This window comes from Callorhinchus milii, unplaced genomic scaffold (genome assembly GCF_018977255.1).
Source record: "Callorhinchus milii isolate IMCB2004 unplaced genomic scaffold, IMCB_Cmil_1.0 Scaffold27, whole genome shotgun sequence".
Classification (NCBI taxonomy): domain Eukaryota; kingdom Metazoa; phylum Chordata; class Chondrichthyes; order Chimaeriformes; family Callorhinchidae; genus Callorhinchus; species Callorhinchus milii.
In genome coordinates this window covers 1,846,649-1,869,837 of record NW_024704768.1, presented here as the reverse complement: position 1 = coordinate 1,869,837, position 23,189 = coordinate 1,846,649, and the positions used below count along the sequence as shown (strand labels likewise).

General features: G+C 48.2%; 1 protein-coding gene across 1 annotated transcript; it reads right to left on the bottom strand.

The window, feature by feature from the left end:
* On the bottom strand, window positions 1–21,229 carry calcoco1a (calcium binding and coiled-coil domain 1a). The gene is made up of 15 exons (XM_042344148.1): window positions 21,210–21,229; window positions 18,194–18,364; window positions 16,664–16,766; window positions 15,851–16,041; window positions 15,124–15,282; window positions 14,171–14,319; window positions 12,700–12,790; window positions 12,010–12,165; window positions 10,840–11,094; window positions 10,155–10,280; window positions 8,445–8,540; window positions 7,617–7,719; window positions 6,792–7,156; window positions 2,916–3,217; window positions 1–400 (listed from the first exon to the last, which is right to left on the bottom strand). Exons 2-15 carry the CDS (start codon window positions 18,341–18,343, stop codon window positions 199–201), a joined length of 2,448 nt encoding a protein of 815 aa, XP_042200082.1. The 5' UTR covers window positions 18,344–18,364; window positions 21,210–21,229; the 3' UTR covers window positions 1–198.
* Between the last annotated feature and the right edge of the window lie 1,960 nt (window positions 21,230–23,189).

The window sequence follows — 23,189 nt, the reverse complement described above, 5'->3', positions numbered from 1 at the left end:
AACCATTACGCTACGGGACTCCATGAAGGAACAAAAAAAAATACACTGAACAAGGTTGTCAGCAAAGTTCACTCATCAGGTTGTAAAGCACGTGACTCGCTCTGTTAGCTCCTCGCCATCTTATATCAATCACAAGTCTTCAAAAAACAAAAAAAGCGAGGAGGGAAGAGATCACGGGAGGAGGAGAGACACGAGAGGTCACTCGAAAGTGAAGGGGTCGCTGGTGCTGAAGAAAAAATGGCTGTCGATGTGGTCTTCCAAGGCCTGGTTTTTGTACTCGGAGGGAAAATGCTGCTTACAGATCGGACACTCTTTCCACAGGCTGGCGGCCGTCGATTCCTCCGCTTGATCCCTGTCCAACGCTTCATGCTGGGATCTGGGAGGCAGCCCACGGCAGCTGCTGAAAGAGAAAGATGGCGCTCGCTGAGTAACATCTCCAGCACTGCGATTCATAAATATTATGAATATCATTCCCATCACATTTTATTCACAAATGGCATCCTTTTGCCCCCGCAGAGAAGAGGGAATCTAATGATGCCGAAAATTGGTTCTGAAACATTTTGACAGGGCTCTATATCTTCCCGGCTCTCTCTCTCTCTCTCTCTTTTTATTCTGTGTGTGTGTGTGTGTGTGTGTGTGTGAGTGTGTGCGTACTCCGTGTTTTACAGCGCTCTGCTATAAACTGTATTTCATCCCTTTACAGAATAGATTTCAATTTTAACAGTCTTTGGTGAGTCAAGCAAAGTTATTCACTGGGCGTAGAGAGATTGCTCATAGTCAAGGGGAGATAGTTAAAAGAAAGGAGGTTGGGGAAGTTTTTTGGGGGGTGAGGGGTGGGGAAGGGGGGGAAAATAGAATTAAAAATAACAGGTGGCAGTGGCAGATACTGTCTTCTCATCTCTCTCTCACCAATAACAACACATTTTGTTTGTACATAGTGCGTTTCATGTTAGGGGGGAAAAATAATTTGGTCACTCAATCCATGGCTGTTTGTGGGGATGTCTCTGTGCGTAATTGGCTGCTGCGTTTCGCCCACAAACGACACAGTCAATCCAATTTGCAGTATATCCTGCAAAGCGCTTTGAGATGTCTCAACGACGTGATAAGGCACTGTATCAAATGCAAGGATTGTTATTATTATTATTATTATTAAGACGCCCTAAGACGTTGGACAGTTAGGGATGTTTTTTACCTGAGCTGGAGGTTGGGATCAGGAGAGCAGGGAGAGTGGGGGTAGGAGGGTGAGCAAAGGCGCAGTCGAAGAGGAGGGTCTTGAAGGAGGCAAGCGGGGAGTGGGGCAAAGGGGCTGAGGGATGGAGGTTGGGGGGCAGAGAGGCTGAAGGTCCAGCTGCCCCAGGTTTGCTGGACATTTGACACTCAAGGGTAAGGATTAACATAAAGCCGCCTCAGACAATGGGGACTTTATGCCTTTCTTCAAACATCTTTAATTGTCCCCGAAGGGCTCATCTGTTTGAGCCGTCAGTGTTTCGAAATCGTGGCTCCAAGTCACGGACCCGCTCAGCTATTCAGCTATTTCATGCGCTCGCGCTCTCTCTCTCTCTCTCTCTCTCTCCCTCGCTCTCTCTCTGTCATGTTCCCTCGGCTTATTTAATGAGCATCATAGCCCAAATGATCTTGTGAGGTGTTAAACCAAGGTCCCCGTCAAAGGCGTCCAAATGAAGACCGAAATGAAGAGTATTCCACCATTCTGCGTTGTCTCGGGGTTGAGGTACAGATCAGCCATCGTCTAATAGAGTGACAGAATAGGCTTGAGGGGCTAAATGGCTTACTCCTGTTCCTATGTTCCGATTTCTTAAATTCAGAGGCACAATGGTTTGGTGGGCTGAGACAAGGCGGAATTTCAAGGCTCCTGAGCAGGAGCCCTGTCTGATTCTGTTCCCCCCCCCCCCCCAACTCCCCCCACCACCATTTGCAATTCAAGGGCAATTGAATTGAGCATTGAAATAAGCAAAGCCACAGCACAGCCCAGCCTGGCTCATCGACAGGTCCTTGAAGGGCAGACCAGTCACTTGGGGCGGGGAGTCATCCCACTCAGCTCCTGTTAACCTGCAACCAAAGCCCTAACGGGTCGGTTGGTCCTGGCTGGATAAGCAACGGGAAAGCTTAGCCAGACAGCGCTCCCAATGGCAAGCTATGCGATTTTAGCTGGTTAGACTCCAGCAGTTACTCCCAATGGACACTCTGGGCTCCCCAAGTCTTGGCTCTTGCCAACCTGCACCTAATGCTTTCCAGAATTAGGTAAGCAGGATGGGTCTAGAGAGAGAGAGAGAGAGAGCATTATCTATCTATCTATCTATCTATCTATCTATCTATCTATCTATCTATCTATCTATCTATCTATCTATCTATCTATCTATCTATCTATCTATCTATCTATCTATCTATCTATCTATCTATCTATCTATCTATCTATCTATCTATCTATCTATCTATCTATCTATCTATCTATCTATCTATCTATCTATCTATCTATCTATCTATCTATCTATCTATCTATCTATCTATCTATCTATCTATCTATCTATCTATCTATCTATCTATCTATCTATCTATCTATCTATCTATCTATCTATCTATCTATCTATCTATCTATCTATCTATCTATCTATCTATCTATCTATCTATCTATCTATCTATCTATCTATCTATCTATCTATCTATCTATCTATCTATCTATCTATCTCTGGGATTCCCATGTGTAGGTGGGATGTATGGAATTCTCAGTTGGGCTGGGATATGCTTAAACAACAGCGATGGGTTTCCGCGTGTGTTAGACGCCCGGCCGGGCAAAGACTAAAAGGCCAATTGTAACTCTGGCTGTTGCCGTTCAGTTGGGAGGATTGTTGGCCAGGACACCAGGGGGCTCAGAGGCCTGGTTTGACCGAGTTACTCACCTGACTTCGAAATGTAACGTGTGTCCGAGTTCGGTGAGCAGAGCGTTCAGTCCGTCCGACTGCGATGGGGTCGCTTCCGAATACACTCCGCCCGCTTCCTCATCTTCCTGCGGGGAAAAGGCAAGGAGGGAGAGGGAGAGTTCAGAACCATTCGGAATCATCTGCACAAAAGGAGTGAGGAGCCTGATGCACAGGACAGTGAGACGTGTTAATATTATCAAGAGTTTGTTCCAACATATTCCTGGTAGGATTGCACTTTGGGGGTCAGTGGAATGAAACAATTGGACAAGACAAAGAGAGGTAGGGGGTTAGGAATAATGTTACTGCAGGAGTTTTTTTGTAAAAAGCTCTCGCCATTAAACAGAGCACACATACAGACATATACACGCGCACACACAATTTTTAAGAGAGAAGTAGATAATTATTTGGGGAGGACAAGATTGCAGGGCTATGAGGAGAGAGCGGGGGAGTGGGGTTGATTTGGATAGCTCTTTGAAAAGGTCCGGCACAGACACGATGGGCCGAATGGCCTCCTTCTGTTCTGCCTAATTTTAAGAACCTGTAAGCATCCACGTAGAGACATATACGCACACACGCGGACACACTCAGACACAGACATACATAAAACACAAGCACACCCACAGACATACACAGACACACAGGCACACACACAGTACATATAAAACACAAGCACACACATTGACATATATACACACACACACACATACAGAAATAAAACACAAGCACAGACACACACAGACGCTCATATAAAACACAAACACACACGTAGAGACATATACACACACACACACACATATAAAGCACACATGCTGCTGTTTTTCCCAAGCAGGCGGCTGATTTATGTGTGACGTGGCAGAACTGGCTTGTTTTATAGGTGTCGTTAGTATGTAGAGCACGAGCAGGCAATGTATCTTTGTTTTAATCTGTGTGATGGGCTGCGGGCGGGTTAATGGAGTGCACAGAGCTGGAGCCGGGCGCTGGCGGACTACAGGACCAGCGCCTCACACAACGCAGACCTGTTTCCCATCATTATCTGGGGCCACGCGACCATTTTTAACCCCTGCATCACCAGCACGGAACCATAGCAGAGTCTCCAGCCCGGCCCACGGCTCACCCTTTCCCTCCTTCCCCAAATTCCTGTTCTTTTGTTCGTAAATTAAAGCATATTTTTTGCAAATGGCAATACCCCACTCCTCCCCCCACCCCACTCCGGCACTGTGTAACTGTTCCCCTCCCCTCATTAAACAGAGTACAGCTAAAGGCGTTTAACGCATGCTTGTGTTTGCACAATAAAAAGCAGAAACAGAATGACACACACACACACGCACACAAAGGAAGATACACATACAGACACATGGCCACACACAGACACACGGGAACACACAGACCCACGCGAACACACAGACCCACGCAAACACACAGACCCACGCAAACACACACACAGAACCAAACTTATTTCTTATTACTATTAATAGTAATAATAATTCATAGACAAACGTTGCAGCTAATTTGAGCACAGCATGGTACCAACTTAAGTTTCACATTTAAACAAAAAAAAAAATCAATTTTATACAGCATCTCTTTTATATATTAAACCCCAATGTAGAGAAGGAAGGCAACGTGTGGGAGAAGGGGGTGGTGGTGGGGGATATGAAATAAAATAATCCTTGCACTTGATGTAGCACCTTAACATGTCTTCGAGACATCTCAAAGCGCTTCGCAGAATATACATTAGAATACATTAGAATATACAGCACAGAAACAGGCCATTCGGCCCAACTGGTCTATGCCGGTGTTTATCCTTCAAATGAGCCTCCTCCTGCCCTTCCTCAACTAAGCCTTCAAGCATAACCTTCTATTCCATTCTGTCCCATTTATCTATTTAGCTTTCCCTCCAATCCCTCCAAATAATAATCCCTCCAAAACCAAACCAATAATAAATTGGTCATTTTCAATCAACGACTGTTTGTGGGACATTGCTGTGCGCAATTGGCTGCCGCGTTCACCCACAAATATACAGTCAATTCACTTTACAGTATATTCTGTGAAGCGCTTTGGGACGTCCTCCCGACGTGAAAAGCGCTATATCAAATGCAAGGATTATTATTATTATTTCCCTTAAATACATCTATGCTATTTGCCAACAACTCCTTGTGGTACCATGTTCCACATTCCCACTACTCTCTGTGTGAAGACACTTTTTCTAACTTCCCTATTTGATCTGTTTGTGACTATTTGATATTGATGGCCCTGGTTTTGGACTCCCCCACAAGTGGAAACATCTTCCCTACGTCGATCCTATCAAAACCTTTCATCATATTGAAGACCTCTATCAGGTCACCTCTTACCTTCCTCTTTTCAAGAGGAAAGAGTCCAAGTATGTTCAGCCTTTCCTGATAGGTATAGCCTCTCAGTCCTTGGGAATCTCCTTTGCGCCCTCTCCAGTGCCTCTACATCCCTTCTATAATGTGGGGACCAGAACTGCACACAGTATTCTAAGTGTAGTCTAACTAACGTTCTATAGCAGTTTACCATAACTTCCCTGCTTTTCATTTCTATCCCTCTAGAAATGAACCCCAATGCCTGGATTGCCTTTTTTATGGCCTTATTAACCTGCGTTGCTACTTTTAGTGAATTGTGGATGTGTACCCCCAGATCCCTTTTGCTCCTCTACTCCATTTAGGTTTTTATTTTCCAGGATGTACGTGACTTCCTTATTCCTTCTACCAAAATGTACCAGCTCACACTTTTCTACATTGAAATGCATTTGCCATTTAAATGCCCACTCAGCAAATTTATTAATGTCTTGCTGTAATGTGTTGCCGTCCTCCTCTGTATTAACTACTCCCCCAAATTGGTGTCGTCCGCAAATTTTGAAATTGTACGGCTGATTCCCGAGTCCAAATCATTAATGTATATTGTGAATAACAGTGGGTACCAATACCGATCCTTGTGGAACATCATTGCCCACCCCCTGCCAGTCTGAGTAGCTGCCCTTTATCCCCACTCGCTGTTTTCTGTTTTGCAGCCAGCTTGCTATCCATTCTGCTGTTATACTGTATACCGTAGAGTGAATTGACTGTATATTTTGTGGGCGAAACACGGCAGCCAACTGCGCACGGAAAAGGGGTGGGGGGGGAAGAAATAAATAAGTGGGGGGCGGGCAATAAGAAGAGGGGAAGAGGGTCCCTTTTTACTCTGCAACAGGCTCAATCTCACAGAGGCAAAGCGCAGCACACAATGAAAACAAGGCACCATATAAAGTGCAGTGAGCATACAGCAGAACAGTGCATGAGAAATGTCCTTGTAGGGCTCCAGTGAGTCACAGCAATTCACGTCCATAATGGGAGTGATTTACTGTCCTCGAGACTGGAGGAGGGACATCCAAGCACATCTGAATGCCGCGCTGTGTGTGTGTGTGTGTGTGTATATGTTTGTGGGGGGGGTGGGGGAGGGAGGCCCGGGAAATGAGACTGATGTCTGGGTTAAAGAGTAAATTAAACTCGCTGGCGTCTGTCCCCTTTCTCCCCGTCTCCGAGCCTCACCCTGACATCTAGCTACTCAGTGATATAAGAGCCTTGCGTGACCCTCTAAATGCCGTTCAACTGCATCTTCGCCTCGTAAACACAGCCACCGTCTCCGCAACGCGGACAGACAGATGTGTTTATGGGGCGTGATGAAGACGTGTCGGACTCGAACCACAAAAAGTGTGATCTGTTGGGATTGTTTTTCGCAGCGGAGAGGGGTGGAAACCCCGTGTTCCCATCCACACTCCCAGGTCAACCACAGCACGGGTTAGAGACACAGTAACATTCCCTCTAAACTGTCCATCCACACTCCCAGATCAGGGTTAGAGACACAATAAAGCTCCCTCCACACTGTGTGTCCACACTCCCCGGTCAGTGATAGCGAGAATTGGAGACAGAGTAAAGCTTCCTCTACTGTAGGGAGAGGAGAGGATGGGGTGGTGAGAGGTACGGTACTCACAGACTCGGAGGAGCTGTCGTGTGGGGCTGGGTTGTGTTGGGGTGAGATGGCCATGGGTTGGCTGATGACCACTTGGCTGTTGAGTTCCTGGGGTGACAGTGGGGGAGTGCTGAAGGTCAGGGAGTCCTGGCTATTGGTGTTGTCACACAGGCTGTAGCTGCTCAGCTTGGGTCGACCTCTCCCCTCGCTTGGGGTGATGGGGGCACATTCCACATCCTCAGCGCCGTCTGCGACTGTGGGGAAAACACAGTGGAGTTAACCCCACAAATGCTGGACCAGCCCAGGACCTTCCCTCTCCTCTCTAAGCAATGACCAGGATAGTGGGTCAAGGCTGAATCTCGGCACAGCAACAGCACATTTACACAGCGTCCTTCACGTCGGGAGGATGTTCCAAGGCGTTGGACAGTCTGGGATATGGACCCGAGCTGGGGTTTAGGATCAGTGAGGGAGGAGGGCAGGAAAGGTAGGAAGATGGGCGAAGGCGCAGTTGAAGAGGAGGATCTTGAGACGGGCCTTGAAGGAGGCGAGGGAGGGGGCAAGGCGAAGGGACACAATTCAAATAAAACACTCAGCCCATTCTAACCCCATTCCCTGCTCTCTCTCTCTCTCTCTCTCTCTCCCTCTCTCTCCCCATCATATCTGTGCTGGTGCTCGCTTCTCCCCTCTGACCCTCGATGCTGTTGGAAACCATACCCTCTGTGATGGCTGAAGCCTCTTTGTAGGTCGTGTCGCTGTCATTGGGGCCTGGGATCTGCTCCAGCCTCGCCTCCAGCACCTTCACATACTCCAGCAACTCCTGCAGAGAATAATACAGGGGCGTCGCACATGGGCAGGTGGAGCAACTCATCCGGGGTTCCATTTCCCCATCCAACTCAGTGATCCCCTCCTCACCCCGGGCAGAAGGCTTGACTGTGAAGCGCTTTGAGGTGTCTCACATGTCATAAGGCGCTATATCAAATGCAAGGATTTACTATAATTGACACAGCTTGTTGACGTCTCAAAGCGCTTCCACAGAATAAATTGGAAAGTGGAGTGACTGTGTATTTTTGTGGGCAAAACGCAGCAGCCTATTGCGCACAGCAGTGTCCCACAAACAGCTGTGGATTGAGTGATCATATTTTTTTGGGGGGGGGGAGGGAATATTTTCCCTGGAAAGCGATCCGCCAATCGACTAACCACTGGGTTCCTCCTTACTGCTGCATAAAGAGGAGCGTGTGTGTGTGTGGATTAAGGAAACGTGCCTAACATTTCGCCCTGACCCACCTGGGAATCGAACCCGGGTCCTCTGGCTTGCGAGGCGAGCGTGTTAACCACTACACTATGGGACTCCACGGGATTCCACGTCATGGGATAATAATTTATTGTTATAATAATTTATTATTATTATCCCATGCCGGGATAAAAAAAGGTATAACCAGATATAACACACACTCAGGGTTATACCTCACTTCCCCGGTGTTTGCTGATCTCCCTCCTCCCTCCCCCTCCCTCCCCTCCCCCAAAAGAAAATTCCGACTTTACCTGTTTCTCCTCCTGCAGTTTTTCCTTCTCTTTCTCCACAACCCGGAATCCCGACTTCATCTCCTTCCGTTCCCGCAGCAGCTCCGACAGCTGGACCTGGGATTGGGGAAAGGAGGGGGCGGCGGAGGGGGGAAAGGGGGGAAGGGGGAAAGAGGGCGAAAGGATTTCATTCACTGCCCGAGAGGTATTGATATTTTTCTTTAGGTATCAGCCGCCTGCTTCAGTTCTTTGCGCTCTGGCTTCTGGGTCAGAAGGTTAATAAGAATAATCCTTGCATTTGATATAGTGTCTTATCACTTCGTTGAGACGTCTCAAAGCGCTTCACAGGATATATTGTGAATTGACTGTATTTTGTTGGCAGACAATTGCGCACAGCAGTGTCTCACAAACTGTCGTGGATTGAGTGACCAAATTGGTATTATTCCCCTTATTGCTGTTAGGTGACCAAGTTATTATCATTCAACCTTATTAATACGCTTGTGGGTTCAAGCCTTATATTGGGGGACTTTGAGCTCGCATAATAATAATTTTGCATTTGGCATAGCGCCTGGTCAAGTCTTCGAGATGTCTCAAAGCGCTTCGCATGATGTACTGTAAATTGGATTGACTTTATTTTTGTGGGTGAAACGCGGCAGCCAATACTGTCGACCTTTTGTATAAGATATTAAACCCAGGCCCAGTTTCAGGGAGTTCTTTAAGGTCCCGCAATGCTTTTCGAGATGAGAGTTTCTCCCAGTCCCCGGCCAACAGTCCTTCAGATGATTATTCACTTCGTAGCGGTTTGAGGGACTCTGCTGTGTGAAAATCTTTGCCTACCAATCCACAGTCAATCTGTGTGGCGCTTTGATATTGTAGGCGCTGTGTCAACTGCAAGGATTGTTATTGCAATTAATGTATTGGTAAATACAGGGCAGTGGCGCCCCCTGGTGGTGCAGACTTACATAGCTTGGCCACCAAGGGGTAATAATAATAATAATCCTTGCATTTGGTATAGCGCCTTATCATGTCTTCGAGACGTCTCAAAGTGCTTCACCGAAGAGAATGTATTTGATTGAGGTGGTGCCAAGTGACAGAGTAGGAAGGTCCCAGATTACAATCCAGGTCTGCGATTGCAGTTGTGGTACATTCGTCTCAACCATGTGATAAGGCGCTATATGAAATGCAAGGATTATTATTATTATTATTATTATTATTAAGTGAGAGAACAAATACGGGGTGAGATTGAAGGAGGGTGGGGGAGCATTTGGCGAAGATGATAAATAATAACAATAAATAATCCTTGATTTTGATATCACGTCATAGAGATATCTCAATGCGCTTCACAGGACATACTGTAAAGTGGAGTGACTGTATTTTGTGGGTGAAATTTGGCACCACAGCAGGGTCCCACAAAACGTCGTGGAGTGAGTGACCAATTTTATTTGGGGGATAGTTGGCCAGGATACCGGGAGAGAGAGCGAAGCTCCCTTCTCTTTTTGAATAGCGCCTCGGGAGATCTCCGTCGTTGACCTGAACAGGCAGACGGGGAAGCTCGGTTTAACCTCTACAGCCGAAGGACAGTGCCTCCAACACAGCCCCAGCACTGCAATGGAGCGTCAGCTTAGACCGTGTGATTCCAAGTCTCGACATGGGGTTTGAACCCACAACCTTCTGACTCGGGAGGTGAGAGAGCGCGCCAGGCTGACACACGAGATGGAAATGATTCCTCACCCTGCTGCAGTCTCTCTCTCTGATCAGCTCCAGACGCAGATTCTCAGCCTCAGACTCCTGCTCTTGGAGGCTGCTCTTCACCTTGACCAGCTCCACGCTCAGCTTCAGCACCCGCTCCTTCTCAGCCTGACAGGGCACAGGTCACACACACCTCAGCCCACACTCTCCCACACGCTCAGCTGCCTGCCCTTGCCCTCACCTCCCCTCCTCTCTGCAAGCAATAATCCTTGCATTTGATACAGCGCCTTGCCTCGTCGTTGACACTGCACTCCGGTAAAGAGAGTAAAGCATTCGACCGGGCCTTTGGTCACCCTCCTAAACCCCACCTCTACCCTCCCTCCCTGCCCTCCACCCCTCCTGATCCCATACCCCACCAGCCCCCAGCCCAGGTCCAAATCCCTGACTGCCTGTCAAGTGTCTTAGGACGTCTTCTCGACGTGAAAGAATCATACAGCGCAGGAGGAGGCCATTCAGCTCAATGTGCCTGTGCCGGCTGTTTGAAGGAGCTGTGCAAATTAATCCCACTGCCCCGCGTTCTCCCCACAGCCACGCAAATTTGTCGTCCCCAAATATCTTTCCACTTCTCTCTTGAAAGTTGTTATCGAATCTGCTTCCACCATCCGAAGCAATGGCCATTGTTGTTGTCATCCTTTTGGATGAGACTCGCTTTCCCGCCTGACCGTACCTCGGAACTCTGCAGGAAGATGGCTTTCTCCTTCAGCCACTGGCCCTTCGATTCCTTCCACTTGACGGTCACCTCGGCCAGACGGATGTTGAGGTCGGCCACATCTAGCCGGCTGCGGTGGAGCTCGGACATGGTCCTGTCCCGGGTGGAGGAGGCGCTGCCCATCTCCTCGCCCATCAGCACCACCTTCTGCTGACTGGCCGCCAGCTGGTCATGGGTACATCGCAGCTGCTCACGGAGAATATCCACCTGACCCTGCCGGAGAGGCACAGGACAAATCAGAACAAATCTGCGGAGACACTGAAATACAAACAGGAGTCGCTGGGAACACGCAGCAGGTCAGGCAGCATCTACGGAGAGAGGAAAGCGAGTTAACGTTTGAGGTCGATGAACTTTTCTAATTCAGATTGCCAGCATCTGTAGTATTTTGCCCTCTACTTCAGCGAGCGAGCAATAAAGTTATGGAACAGATTCCCTTGGGAGACAGACGGTGGAAGCAGAAAATGTTGTTTGTTTCAAGAATAAATTAGACAGATTTCTGCTTGAAAATAATATCTGGGGGGGATACAGTGTATAGTTTGGGACATGACATGTCAAGCGACTGCCAGGATGGTGGAAGGCGAACTAGATGGACCTCGGTCTTCTTTCGGCCAGCGAATTATTATGTTCTTATGACACGGGGAATGGGAGTGGGGGGGGGACTACAAGGACACGAAGCCACAACAAGATAATAATAACAATAATAATCCTTGCATATGATCCTTGTACCCAGCAGGGATTATTACCCCCGGAAAGCGATCCGTCAATCGACTAACAACCGGGTTCCTACTTACTGCTCGGTAAACAGAGGCGTGTGGAGTAGGAAAACTTGCCTCAGGTTTTGCCCCGCCCGGGAATCGAACCAAGGTCCTCTCGCCTGTGAGGCGAGTGCTCTAACCACTACACTACAGGACTCCACAGCCTTGTGGAGTTTGCTGCACATTGGTGGCTGAGATTTCATTCCTTGCTCCTAACCACCAGAACTCCCTCCCTCTCCCTCTCCCTCTCCCATCCCTCCCTCCCTCTCTCTCCCTCTCCCCTCCCTCCCTCTCCCTTTCCCCTCCCCCCTCTCTCCTCGACCAGCCACGTGATCATTGGCTCCCAAGTGTGATGGTGAACCTCTGCTCTAACCTTCAGCTCGTGAGCTGCGGAGGCTTTCTGCTGCAAATCCTCAACCTCGTCTCTCAGCTCTGTCACCAGCGAGTCTGTGTCCGCCAACGCATTCCTCAACACCTGCTGCTCCCCCTGTAACCGCTGGACCTCCAACTGAGAGGCCTCCGAGTGACTCTGCCGAGAGAGAGAGAGAGAGAGAGAGTGTGAGACACACAGGGAGAGAGAGAGGCAGAGAGAGTGAGAGACAGAGAGAGGATGTCAGAGGAAGAGAGAGAGTGTCAGAGAAAGAGGGACAGAGAGTAAGAGACAGAGAGAGAGAGAGAGAGAGAGAGAGGGGGGGTGGGGAATTGGCACGGGTGTGAAACAATAATAATAATCCTTGCTTTTTGATATAGCGCCTTATCACATCGTTGAGACGTCTCGAAGTGCTTCACAGGGTTCACAATAAAGGGAGGTTGACTGTGTATTTTGTGGATGAAACGCAGCAGACAGTTTGCGCACAGCAGTGTCCCACAAACAGCCATCGAGTGAGTGAACAATTTTTTTAAATTTGGGACTGGATTGTTTGCTCGGACACCGGGTGAGAGAGAGAGAGAGAGAGAGAAACTCCCTTCTCTTTTTGAATAGCGTCACAGGAGATCTTTAACGTCCACCTGAACTGGACACAGACGGGGAGTGAGGTTTAACATCTCATCTGAAAGACATTACCTGATAGAATCCTTTCTCCTCTGCCTCTTCCTCTAACCGTGTGCTCTGTTGCTCCCTCTGTAACAGCAGCTTTTTAATCCGTTCCTTCATCCTAGGAGAAACACAGGGAACCCATTTTTAAATTTTTTTGGGGGTCAGCCAGTGTCTGACATATAGAATCATAGAATTATACAGCACAGAACAAGGCCATTCGGCCCATCATGTCTGTGCCGGCTCTTTGAAAAGTGCTTCCAAATCAATCCCACTCCTCCTGCTCTCTCAACCCCAAAACCCTGCAAACTTGCCCTCTGCAAATAATGATCCACTTCTCTCTTAAAAGTTGCTATCAAATCGGCTTCCACCCCCCTTTCAGGTAACTCATTCCAGATCCGAACAATTCGGATCCAAACAACTCATGTGGAAACCCATCACCGAATCCGAACCAAACTGAGAATTCCATGCGTCCCACTTACACGTGGAGAGATTATTGGAATGGAATGCGTACTCTCTCCCTGAAGGGACGTATCCTGCTTACCTAATTCTGGAAAGTATTAGGCGCAGGTTGGCAAGAGCCAAGGCTTGGGGACCCCAGAGTGTGTGTTGGGGTAACTGCTGGAGTCTAACCAGCTAAAACTGCGTAGCTGGCCATTGATTTCGCTGTCTGGCCAGCTTTCTTGCTGCTTGTCCAGCTCAGACCCCGTACCCATTAATGCTTTGGCTTGCAGGGTTAACAGGAGCTGAGCGGGTGATTCCCTGCCCCCAGTGACTGGTCTGCCCTTCCTAGTCCTGCCGATGAGCCAGGCTGGGCCTCAGTACTCCAGGGCACTGCTGGTGAGAGCACAGCCCAGCTCATCTATGGTCTCCAGCTTTGCCAACAACCCTCTTAGCCAGTGCGTAACTGCTCAACCTAAGTTAAATTCACCTTGGGGACAGGCTGCCCCTTCTCCTCGCCTCCTGTCAGTCACCAAAATAATACCCAGGACTTAAAAGAGTTAAATTATGAAGACCAGTTGCATAAACTTGGCCTCTATTCCCTTGAGTTTAGAAGTTTGATTGATTGGTGATCTGATTGGGGTGTTTAAAATGATAAATGGATTCGATAGGGTAGCTATAGAAAGATTAGCTTCACTGGTGGGTGGTGGGGTGGGGGAATCCAGAACAAGGGGGGCATCATCTTAAAATTAGAGCCAGGCCATTTAGGAGCGAAATCAAGAGGGCAGTTTTTCAAAGGGGAGTGGGAATCTGGAACCCTCTCTCTCCAAAAGGCTGTGGATTACGGCTGGATCCAGTCACATTTTCCAAGACTAAAGTGGATAGATATTTGTTAGATCAGGGGATCAAGGGTTATGGGGCAAAGGCGTTGAGGTACAGATCGGGCATGATCTAATAGAATGGCAGAACAGGCTCGAAGGGGCCAAATGGCCTCCTCCTGTTCCTATGTTCCTCGGCCCACCCCAGTAGTGGCCTTGCCACCCGCAGTTCGCAACGATACCTCTCCAGTTCACTTTCTTTCTCCAACACGGTGCCACTGAGTGCCTGGATGTCCTCCTCTAGTTCCTGAATCCTGTCGATGGCCTGTGCGTGCTCCTGCTCCAGGGAGATGTGTTGTGTGGTCACTCTCTGCTTTTCCTCCTCCAGGCTCTGAAACAAAACCAGCCTCATCACCCGCCAAGGTGTTCCTCTGCTCAGCGACTCGCTCCCTCATGCTCTCTCGCCTCTGGGTCAGGAGGTTGTGGGTTCAAGCCCCCACATGGTGACTTTGAGCTCACAATAATAATTAATAATAAGAGTCCTTACATTTGATACAGCGTCTTATCACGTCATTGAGACATCTCAAAATGCTTCATAGGATACCCTGAGTATTTTGTGGATGAAACGTGATAGGCAATTGCACACAGCAGTGGATTTGGTCTCTAAATTATTATTTTAATTATTATTAGAATTTTTTTGAGAGTTAATTACCCCCGGAAAGCGATCCGCCACTCGACTAACAACCGGGTTCCTATTTACTGCGAGATAAACAGAGTTGTGTGGAGTAAGGAAACTTGCCTAAGGTTTCTGCCCATCGTGGATTGAGTGATCAAATTATTATTATTTTATCCAGGCTGAGAGTGCAGTGCTAGGGTGTGTGGAGTTGGGGTTGGGTGGGGGAGGGGGGGAGAGAACGTCCTTTAATTGAGACAACCAATGCCTCATTAAAGACCCCGCAAATCTATTGGAACGGAGAAGGGAGTGTCTCTCGGTGTCCCGGCCAACAATCCCGCAGATTAAATTGGTTGTTGAATCCTGATTTGTCAGTGGGTGTGAAGAATAATTTGTGTGTGTGTGTGTGGGCGGGGTGGCGGTTTGGGGGGGGCTGGAAACTTGCGCATAATCATTACAATTCCCCCTACAACCACCACTAACAAAAAGTCCACTGCCCCGGATTGGTTGAAAGACACTCACGTGGGTTTCCTGGTTGAGACGGGTCTGTTCTGCGATGGCGATCTCAAGGGCTTGTTCGAGCTCCTCAATCTTCCCCTGGAGTTGCTGCATCTCACCCTCCAGGTGCCTCTGTCTGGCCACCAAACTCTCCTTCGTCCTGTCCGACTCCTCCAGCTGCCTCTGTCAATTCCACGCAAATGTTTACAATAATAATATTAGAAATAATAATTCTCGCATTTGATACAGCGCATTATCACATCTTTGAGACGTCTCAAAACGCTTCACAGGATATACTGTAAAGTGGATTGACTGAGTATTTTGTGTGTCCCACAAACAGTCGCGGATTGAGTGACCAAACTATTTTTTTTGCAATCATGTAGTCCCTCATCATAAGCAGGTACAAGGGACTATCTCTGCTCAGCGGGCTCCGGCCTGCTTCACGTCCCCCGCCTTGCTCGCCTCACCATCGGCGGTCGGGCCTTCAGCCTCTCTGCCCTCCCAGCCTCTGAAACTCCAAACCGCAATCCCTCCGCCTCGCCCCCTCCCTTGCCTCCTTCAAGGGCCATCTCAAGACCCTCCTCTTCAACTGTGCCTTTGGTCACCCTCATACCCCAACTCTTCCCACTCACCCCCACCTCCTGATCCCAACCACCAGCTCGGGTGTGGATCCCTGACTGTCCAGCGCCTTGGAACGTCCTCCTGACTTGAAAGGCGCCATGTAAATGTAGTTTGTTATTGTTGTTGTTACCTCGAGTAGAGAGGTCTTGGTCATCACCACCAGCATGTCTGAGTTGTTCTCAAAGTCCTCGAGGGTGATGAAGTCCTCCTCAGGTTTGGGGTCGCTGAAGGTGAAGGGTGTGCTCACACCGGCCACTTCTCCTTTAAACTCCACGTAACAGAACTGGTAAAGGGTGGGCCCGCTGCGGGGCAGGTAGGAGGCTGAGAGGTGAGACAGGGGACACGAGTCGGGTGCCAGCGATTAACTCCCCAATCCTCAGCGGGCAGGCAGGCTTTGCCAGCCGTGCAAGTGGGCACCTACTAGGCGTGCATACGTAAAACGTAGAAACAGGAGGAGGCCATTCAGCCCTCAAGCCTTTTCCGCCATTTTTTGGGTGGGGGCGGTCAGTCGGGTGTCTGACCCATGCGGAACCCATGAATAGAGTCCTGGGGGATAACCCCATAGTGTGTACTGCAGGAGTTTAACCCAGCTGAACCTTTGCACACGCAGAAACCCATCACCGATGCTTAAGAGTCTCCAAACCAAGCTGAGATCTCCAGGCATCCCACCTACACCTGGAAATCCCTGAGACAGATTGTTGAAATGGAATGCGCTCTCTCTTTCTCTCCCTCTCCCTCCCCCTGGAGGGACGCATCCTGCTTAGCTAATTCTGGAAAGTATTATTTAAAGCGCAGATTAGCAAGAGGCAAGGCTTGGGGGAGAGGCCCAGAGTGGGCGATGGGGTAACTGCTGGAGTCTAACCAGCTAAAACCGTGTGATTAAATCTCAGCCCCACAGCTTACACCCCCTGAAACAGGCCCTGTTCCTATGTTGTGAACTGACCTTGGAAGCGGACGGAGCAGTTAGTGGGTGAACCCTCTGCGTAGCCATCGGGCGAAGGTGACCACAGGAAGGTGTGATAATCACGGACGGATGACCAGCGTACCTGAAAGCCAACAGAATCCGAGTCACTGAATAATGTATATTTTCTAGGCAAAACGTGGTGGCCAATTTGCGCACAGCAGTGACCCACAAACAGTCATGAATTGAGCGATCAAATTTTTTTTTAAGGGATTATTACCCCCAGAAAAAAGTCTGTCCATGAGCTGGGGAAACCCACGATGGCAACAAGGCTGGAACCCATTTTTTTTTGGGTCAACCGGGTGTCTGACACGTGCGGAAACCATCACCGTTGCTTAAGAGTCTCCAAACCCAACTGAGAATTCCCTGCCTTCCACCTACACATGGAAACCCCAGAGAGAGATTGTTGGAATGGAAAGGATTATAGGATTATTATAATTATTGAGATAATGAAATCAGTCATGAATTGCTGTGCTGGGACAAACGCTCTATGTGTGTGTGTGTGGGGGGGGGGGGTGGGGGGGGGGAGAGAACGGGGGGTGGAGGAAGCGAGGATAAAGAGTGGAACAGAGCCAGCAGCAGGTGTCATCTTAAACAAGAGAACATCAGTGAGGCTCGGGCACAGATGGCGGTGGGCAGTGCTATAATTTCAGGCTTAAGTGCTTGATGGCACAGGGATATTCTCTGTGAAGTACAAACTATTAAGAGACTTGGTCATAATAAGCCAGGCTCTGGCAATCGCAATGATCGCTCTAAACCTGCTGCCCTTTCGGGGCTGTAAAAGTTTCCTTCGTAATCGTAACCCAGCTGGAAGGGCACGTATGCCCTGGTTTCTGTGTCTCTTCTGCACACGGAGTATTATTAATAATAATCTTCACATTCGATACAGCACCTTATCACGTCGTTGAGACATCTCAAAGTGCTTCACAGGATATACTGTAAAGTGGATTGACTGCTGTGTATTTTGTGGGCGAAAAGCGGCAGCTAGTTACACCCAGCAATGTCCCACAAACAGTCGTAGGTTGAGCGAACAAATTATTCTTATTTTTTTGGAGAGGGATTAGTTCCCCCGGAAAGGCAACCTACCAATCGAATAATAAGCAGATTCCTGCTAGGTAAACAGAGGGTTGTGGAGTAAGGAAACTTGCCTAGGGTTTCACCTCACCGGTAATTCGAACCGAGTCCTCTCGCTTGAAAGGCAAACATGCTAACCGCCACGCTTTGGGACTCCAAGCAAGAAAACTCCACATAGTGAAACACGTCAAATTTCACTCATGTCCAAAGAGAACCAAAATCTGCAAAAAGTCAGGATGGGCAGATTGAGTAACCCAAATTTTTTAAGGGAGAGATAATTACCCCCAGAAAGCAATCAGCCAATGACTAGCCACCAGGTTCTTACTTACAGCTTAGTAAACAGAGACGTGTGTGTGTAGTAAGGAAACTTGCCTAAAGTTTCACCCTGACCCGCCCGGGAATCGAACCCGGATCCTCTCGCTTACAACTCAGCCGTACCTTGAAAATCCCGATCCAGTCTTTCGATGTCCACCTGGCGTGGGGAGCCAGGGAATAGTGACACTCCACGCTGGTTCCGGGGATATACAAGGACGCCACATTGTGGAACGTGACTTTCGGCTGGGATTGACTTTTCGGAAGAGCTTCCATCTTCCTCACCCTCAGCGGTCACTGCAAGAGAAGAGAGTAGGGGGGAGAGGGGGTCAGATTATGATACAGATAATGCAGTTAATTTAAAATGCAGTTAATTCACTTTACAATATATTCTGTAAAGCGCTTTGAGGCTTGTCATTGACACGATAGGGCACTATATCAAATGCAAGGATTATTATTATTATTATCCTCCCTTTACCAGATGACTTCATTTACCCTGTAAAGTCATAAGGTTCGGACATGCAGCCAGGACGAGGCCTGCTGTGCTCAGAGTGACTCTGTCTCCTGGCTGACCTACAGCCTACTTAACAGAAACATACACTCACACGGATCATGTTTCAAACAAATCCCGTGACCTTGTGTACAGCACGCGATCAGCGCTGTTAATAAATAAGGATGCAGAGGCAGATAGATGGAAGAATGTCACAGGCACTGCACAGTCAGGTGTGGGCACGTCAATTGGGGTCTCCCTGGGATTTAACTTGGTGCCAAGGAGATGTATGTGGTGGAGAAGCCCAGTAACCCTGTGGTTGAAGCCACTTTGTGGAGTCCCATAGCGTAGTGGTTAGCTTGTTCACCTCGCAAACGAGAGGACCTAGGTTCGATGCCCGGGCAGGGCGAAACCATAGACAACTTTCCCGTAGGAACCGTTTGTTAAGTCGATTGGTGGATTTTTTCCTGCCGGCTAATAATCCCCTCAAAAAATAATTTCATAATTGAAATTAAAAAAATCTACTCTATCAAAACCTCTCATAATTTTGAACAACTTTACTATTAAATCTCCCCTTAACCTTCTCTGCTCGAAGGAGAACAATTCCAGCTTTGAGACGTCTCAACGACATGATAAGGTGCTATATCAAAAGCAAGGATTATTATAATTATTGTTATTTTACCAAGAGGAAAAACTTTTAGCTCACAGTCTAATTCAGACCCCAGAGCCACATGTCGGATAAGGCACTAAAACGGTACTCCATCTACCTCTCCTCATGTCTCCAACACACGTTAACCATCCGGCCTTACTCAACTCTGCGCTATGTCACTGACACAGATTTGCTGGCATGTTCGCCCACATATCAACAGTCACTACACTTGAAGTAACTCATTTATGGGTGAAGCGCTTTGGGGGTGGGGGGCCATGGGGTGGAGTTTGGCTCCCCTCGATATACAGGTTACTGTTAACAGAACAGGTTAGACCAGGGCTGTGTTATGATGTGTCTGCTTATTGCAGAACTGGCCAAAACTTACAAGAAAGGCCACGGGGGAGCGGAGGAGAGGTTGGGATGTGAGTGGATGTCTTGCACAACCAATCCCTTTGGGAAGGGGGGGGGTGGGAATTGGAAATATTTAAAATAAATTCAAAAAGCAATTTATTCCAACATTTTAGGTTCTGTCAAATTACAACTTTTTTTCACGTCTCTGTTAAGAAGTTCATACCTTCTGCGCCCTTCACCCGACCCCCCCACCCACCCCAAACCAATCGAATTATGCTTTACACAGAAGCCAACAGTCCTCCATCATTGAAAAATTAACTGGTATAATGCCAACACCCCCGCCACCCCCCCCCCCATTAGTCATCTGACATGACTGCTTTGATGCCTGTTTATGTCACAATGTTTGTAACATACACTCATCAACATCACCCCAGTGACAGCTGTGATAGAATTATTTCCCAGCTCTGGGGGGGGGGGTGGTGGGGGGTGGGGGTGAAAGGAACTGGGAAAATTCAGAGGAAGCTTTTCAGTGACAGCCGCAAACGATGGAAGAAAAATAAAATGATTAGGAGACGGAAGGGCAGGCGCAAATACTTGCGAGACTCGCCGTTTCGCGTTTAAATAGCTGGAATTTTTTCTTTTTCTTTTAAAAATGGGGGCAACAAGTACAATCCGTTTTATGTTTTCTAAAAAAAAAAGCAAACTTGTTCGCACAGGCCCGTTGTTGCTCTCTTTTTGCCTGCGAGCAACGATGAGACCGAGCGGGTCCGTCAAGCAAATGGCGTTGAGCTGACTGACCCTCCCCCCCACCTCCGGGTTGGCATTTTGATGTTTCTTGGCCCAATCCCAGACCAGAGGCTCGGGGACGTCTCGCTACAGCACTCTGTCACGAGTAGCGCAGTGTCAATCACCAGAGTAACACTGTATACATATATATCTCACAAGAGTAACTGTATAGATACGACAAGAATAACATTGTATATATATATATATAATCACACGAGTAACATTGTGTATATATATATATATATATATATAATCACAAGAGTAACATTGTGTATATATATATAATCACAAGAGTAACATTGTATATATAATCGCAAGAGTAACATTATATATACACAGTATAGCACAAGAGTCACAATGTATCCAAAGAGAGTAACAGCTCCAACTTTGTAACAAATGTTTGACACAATGTATACAGCTGCAACTTGCTCGGCCCTCTCTCTCTCTCTCTCCCTCCCTCCCCCCTCTCTCTCTCTCCCCCCCCCCCCCCCCCCCCCCACTCCCCCCCACCCCCACTGCTCTCTTCAACCCCTCGGTTCGCCATCAGACGTTCAATGCGGAAAAAAAAAAGAAATCCCCAAATGCCGATGGAGAGGGTTTCGAAGCCGCGGAGGTCAGTCGTTTGCAGACGGTTCCCAACGTCGAGAAAATAAAAGCCACAGAGACAGGACGCGGGGGTTCCTGATCCCCCCCTCTCTCTCTCTCTCTCTCTCTCGCCTCTAAAGATCTGGGATTATTCGATGCATTCATCATCATCATCATCATTATTATTATTATTATTTCCCCCCCCACCAAAAAAAAATATAGCAAAGAAAGTTACAAAGCAAAGGGTCGAGGTCCCGAGGCTCTGACCCTTCACGTCTTACCACAGAGGCAATCAGCTGCTCCGACAATCTCGCACAATAACAAACTGCGGCCCGCGGGCCACGCCGGGACTTGTAGTCTCCTGGGGTTCCCGTTGCATTGCCAGGAGCTTCCACAGAGAGACTACAGATCCCAGAGTGCCCTTCACAGGGGTTGGTGGGGGGGGGGGGATTCTGCCCTTGACCTCCCTTTGATGGGCTCCAAGGTTGCAAGCCCTGACCATGGGGACCACCCCCCCCACTCCCCGCACCACCACACCGGTGGCTCTCGGCTTCCTGGGACCCAGGGTTTGGGGAGCCGGGCTCGGTCGCTTTGGGTTGCATTGTAATCTGTACCCCTCCGGGGGCTCTCTGGGAGGCAATGATCCACGTGGCTTGTTATTTAGCTCTTTTTGTTTGGTTTAAAACCTGATACTAGTAGTCCTTGCATGTGATATAGCGCTGTTCACGTCTTCTCGACGGCTCAAGGCGCTTCACAGGGTAAAGTGACTGTAAAGTAATAATAATAATAATAATACTTGCATTTGATATAGAGCTTTTCACGTCGGGAGGACGTCCCAAAGCGCTTCACAGAACACACTGTAAAGTGAATTGACTGTATATTTGTGGGCGAACGCGGCAGCCAATTGTGCACAGCAATGTCTCACAAACAGCCGTGGATTGAAGTGACCAATTTATTTTTTCTTGAGGGATTATTATCAGGCGTGTGGAGTAAGGAAACTTGCCCAAGGTTTCACTCTGCCGGGAATCAAACCCAGGTCTCTTGCTTGCAAAACGAGTGCTCTAACTACTGAGCTCCCGGACTCCTAAAGGAGGCGCGGAATCCTTCCAGTCAGCTCCATTAACAAGCGCTATGTAAACGCAAGTTGTTGTTAACCCATCAAGCCAAAACCCCTAATGGGTAGGGTGGTCCTAGATGGACAAGCAGCGGGAAAGCTTAGCCAGACAGCGCTATCGATGGCCAAGCTCTGTGTGGGTTTAGCAGGTTAGACCCCAGCAGTTACCCCAACACACACTCTGGGTTCCCCCCAAGCCTTGGCTCTTGCTAACCTGTGCCTAATACTTTCCGGGAATTATGTAAGCAGATGGCGTCCCACTAGGGGGAGAGAGTGTGCATTCCATTCCACCAATCTATCTCTGGGATTTCCATGTACAGGTCGGAGGCCGGGAATTCTCAGTTTGGTTTGGATATTCTTAAACATGGTGATAGGTTTCCACGTGTGTCAGACACCAGGCTGACCAAAATTGGGTTAAATGTTTCCAAAAAACTAAATTGAGGAAAGGTCATTTGAGCCAACATACTTTCTCCCCCCAGACAATGCACAACTCCCTTATCATGGAACCCCTCCTTGTACATGGAGTCCTGTAGCTCAGTGGTTAGAGCACTCGCTTTGCAAGCGAGAGGCCTGAGTTCAATCCCAGGCAGAGGACGAAACCTCGGGCAAGTTTCCTTACTCCACACAGAGCCTAATAATAATCCCTCCAAAACCAAAAACAATAATAAATTGGTCATTTTCAATCTACGCAAATGGCTGCCGCGTTCGCCCACAAATATACAGTCAATTCACTTTACAGTTTGTTCTGTGAAGCGCTTTGGGACGTCCTCCCGACGTGAAAAGCGCTATATCAAATGCAGGGATTATTATTATTATTACCCACAGATCCATTTAATCTCTAACTCTCTGTAGACGGTCTCTCATTTAAACCCTTAAGGGTGTCTACAGACAGCCCATGATCCAGTCATCCTGAATGTTTCAGTCCTGTCTGGCTGTTTCTACTAATGCTCGCAGAACCATCTCCCTCGAGAGGCGTTGCTATCTCGATCCATCAAGAATCTTCCAATTCTCAATCGTTTTGCTCAACAATTACTAATTCATTTTTTTTTAATGAAAAAAAAGTTGACTAAGATCTAATTACTTTCTGGAGAGTGAATTCCACCCGTTCACTGTCTGCGGGGAATGTTTGTTAAACTCCCATCGTGGA

Bases quoted from the DNA above. Each gene is read 5' to 3' on its own strand.
- calcoco1a (XM_042344148.1), bottom strand. From the start codon at position 18,343: ATGGAAGCTCTTCCGAAAAGTCAATCCCAGCCGAAAGTCACGTTCCAC. The intron at 14,320-15,123 runs GTGAGTGTCTTT...GTTTTGTTTCAG, and splicing joins GTCTCAACCAGGAAACCCAC to AGCCTGGAGGAGGAAAAGCA. The intron at 7,720-8,444 runs GTAAAGTCGGAA...TATTCTCTGCAG, and splicing joins AACTGCAGGAGGAGAAACAG to GAGTTGCTGGAGTATGTGAA.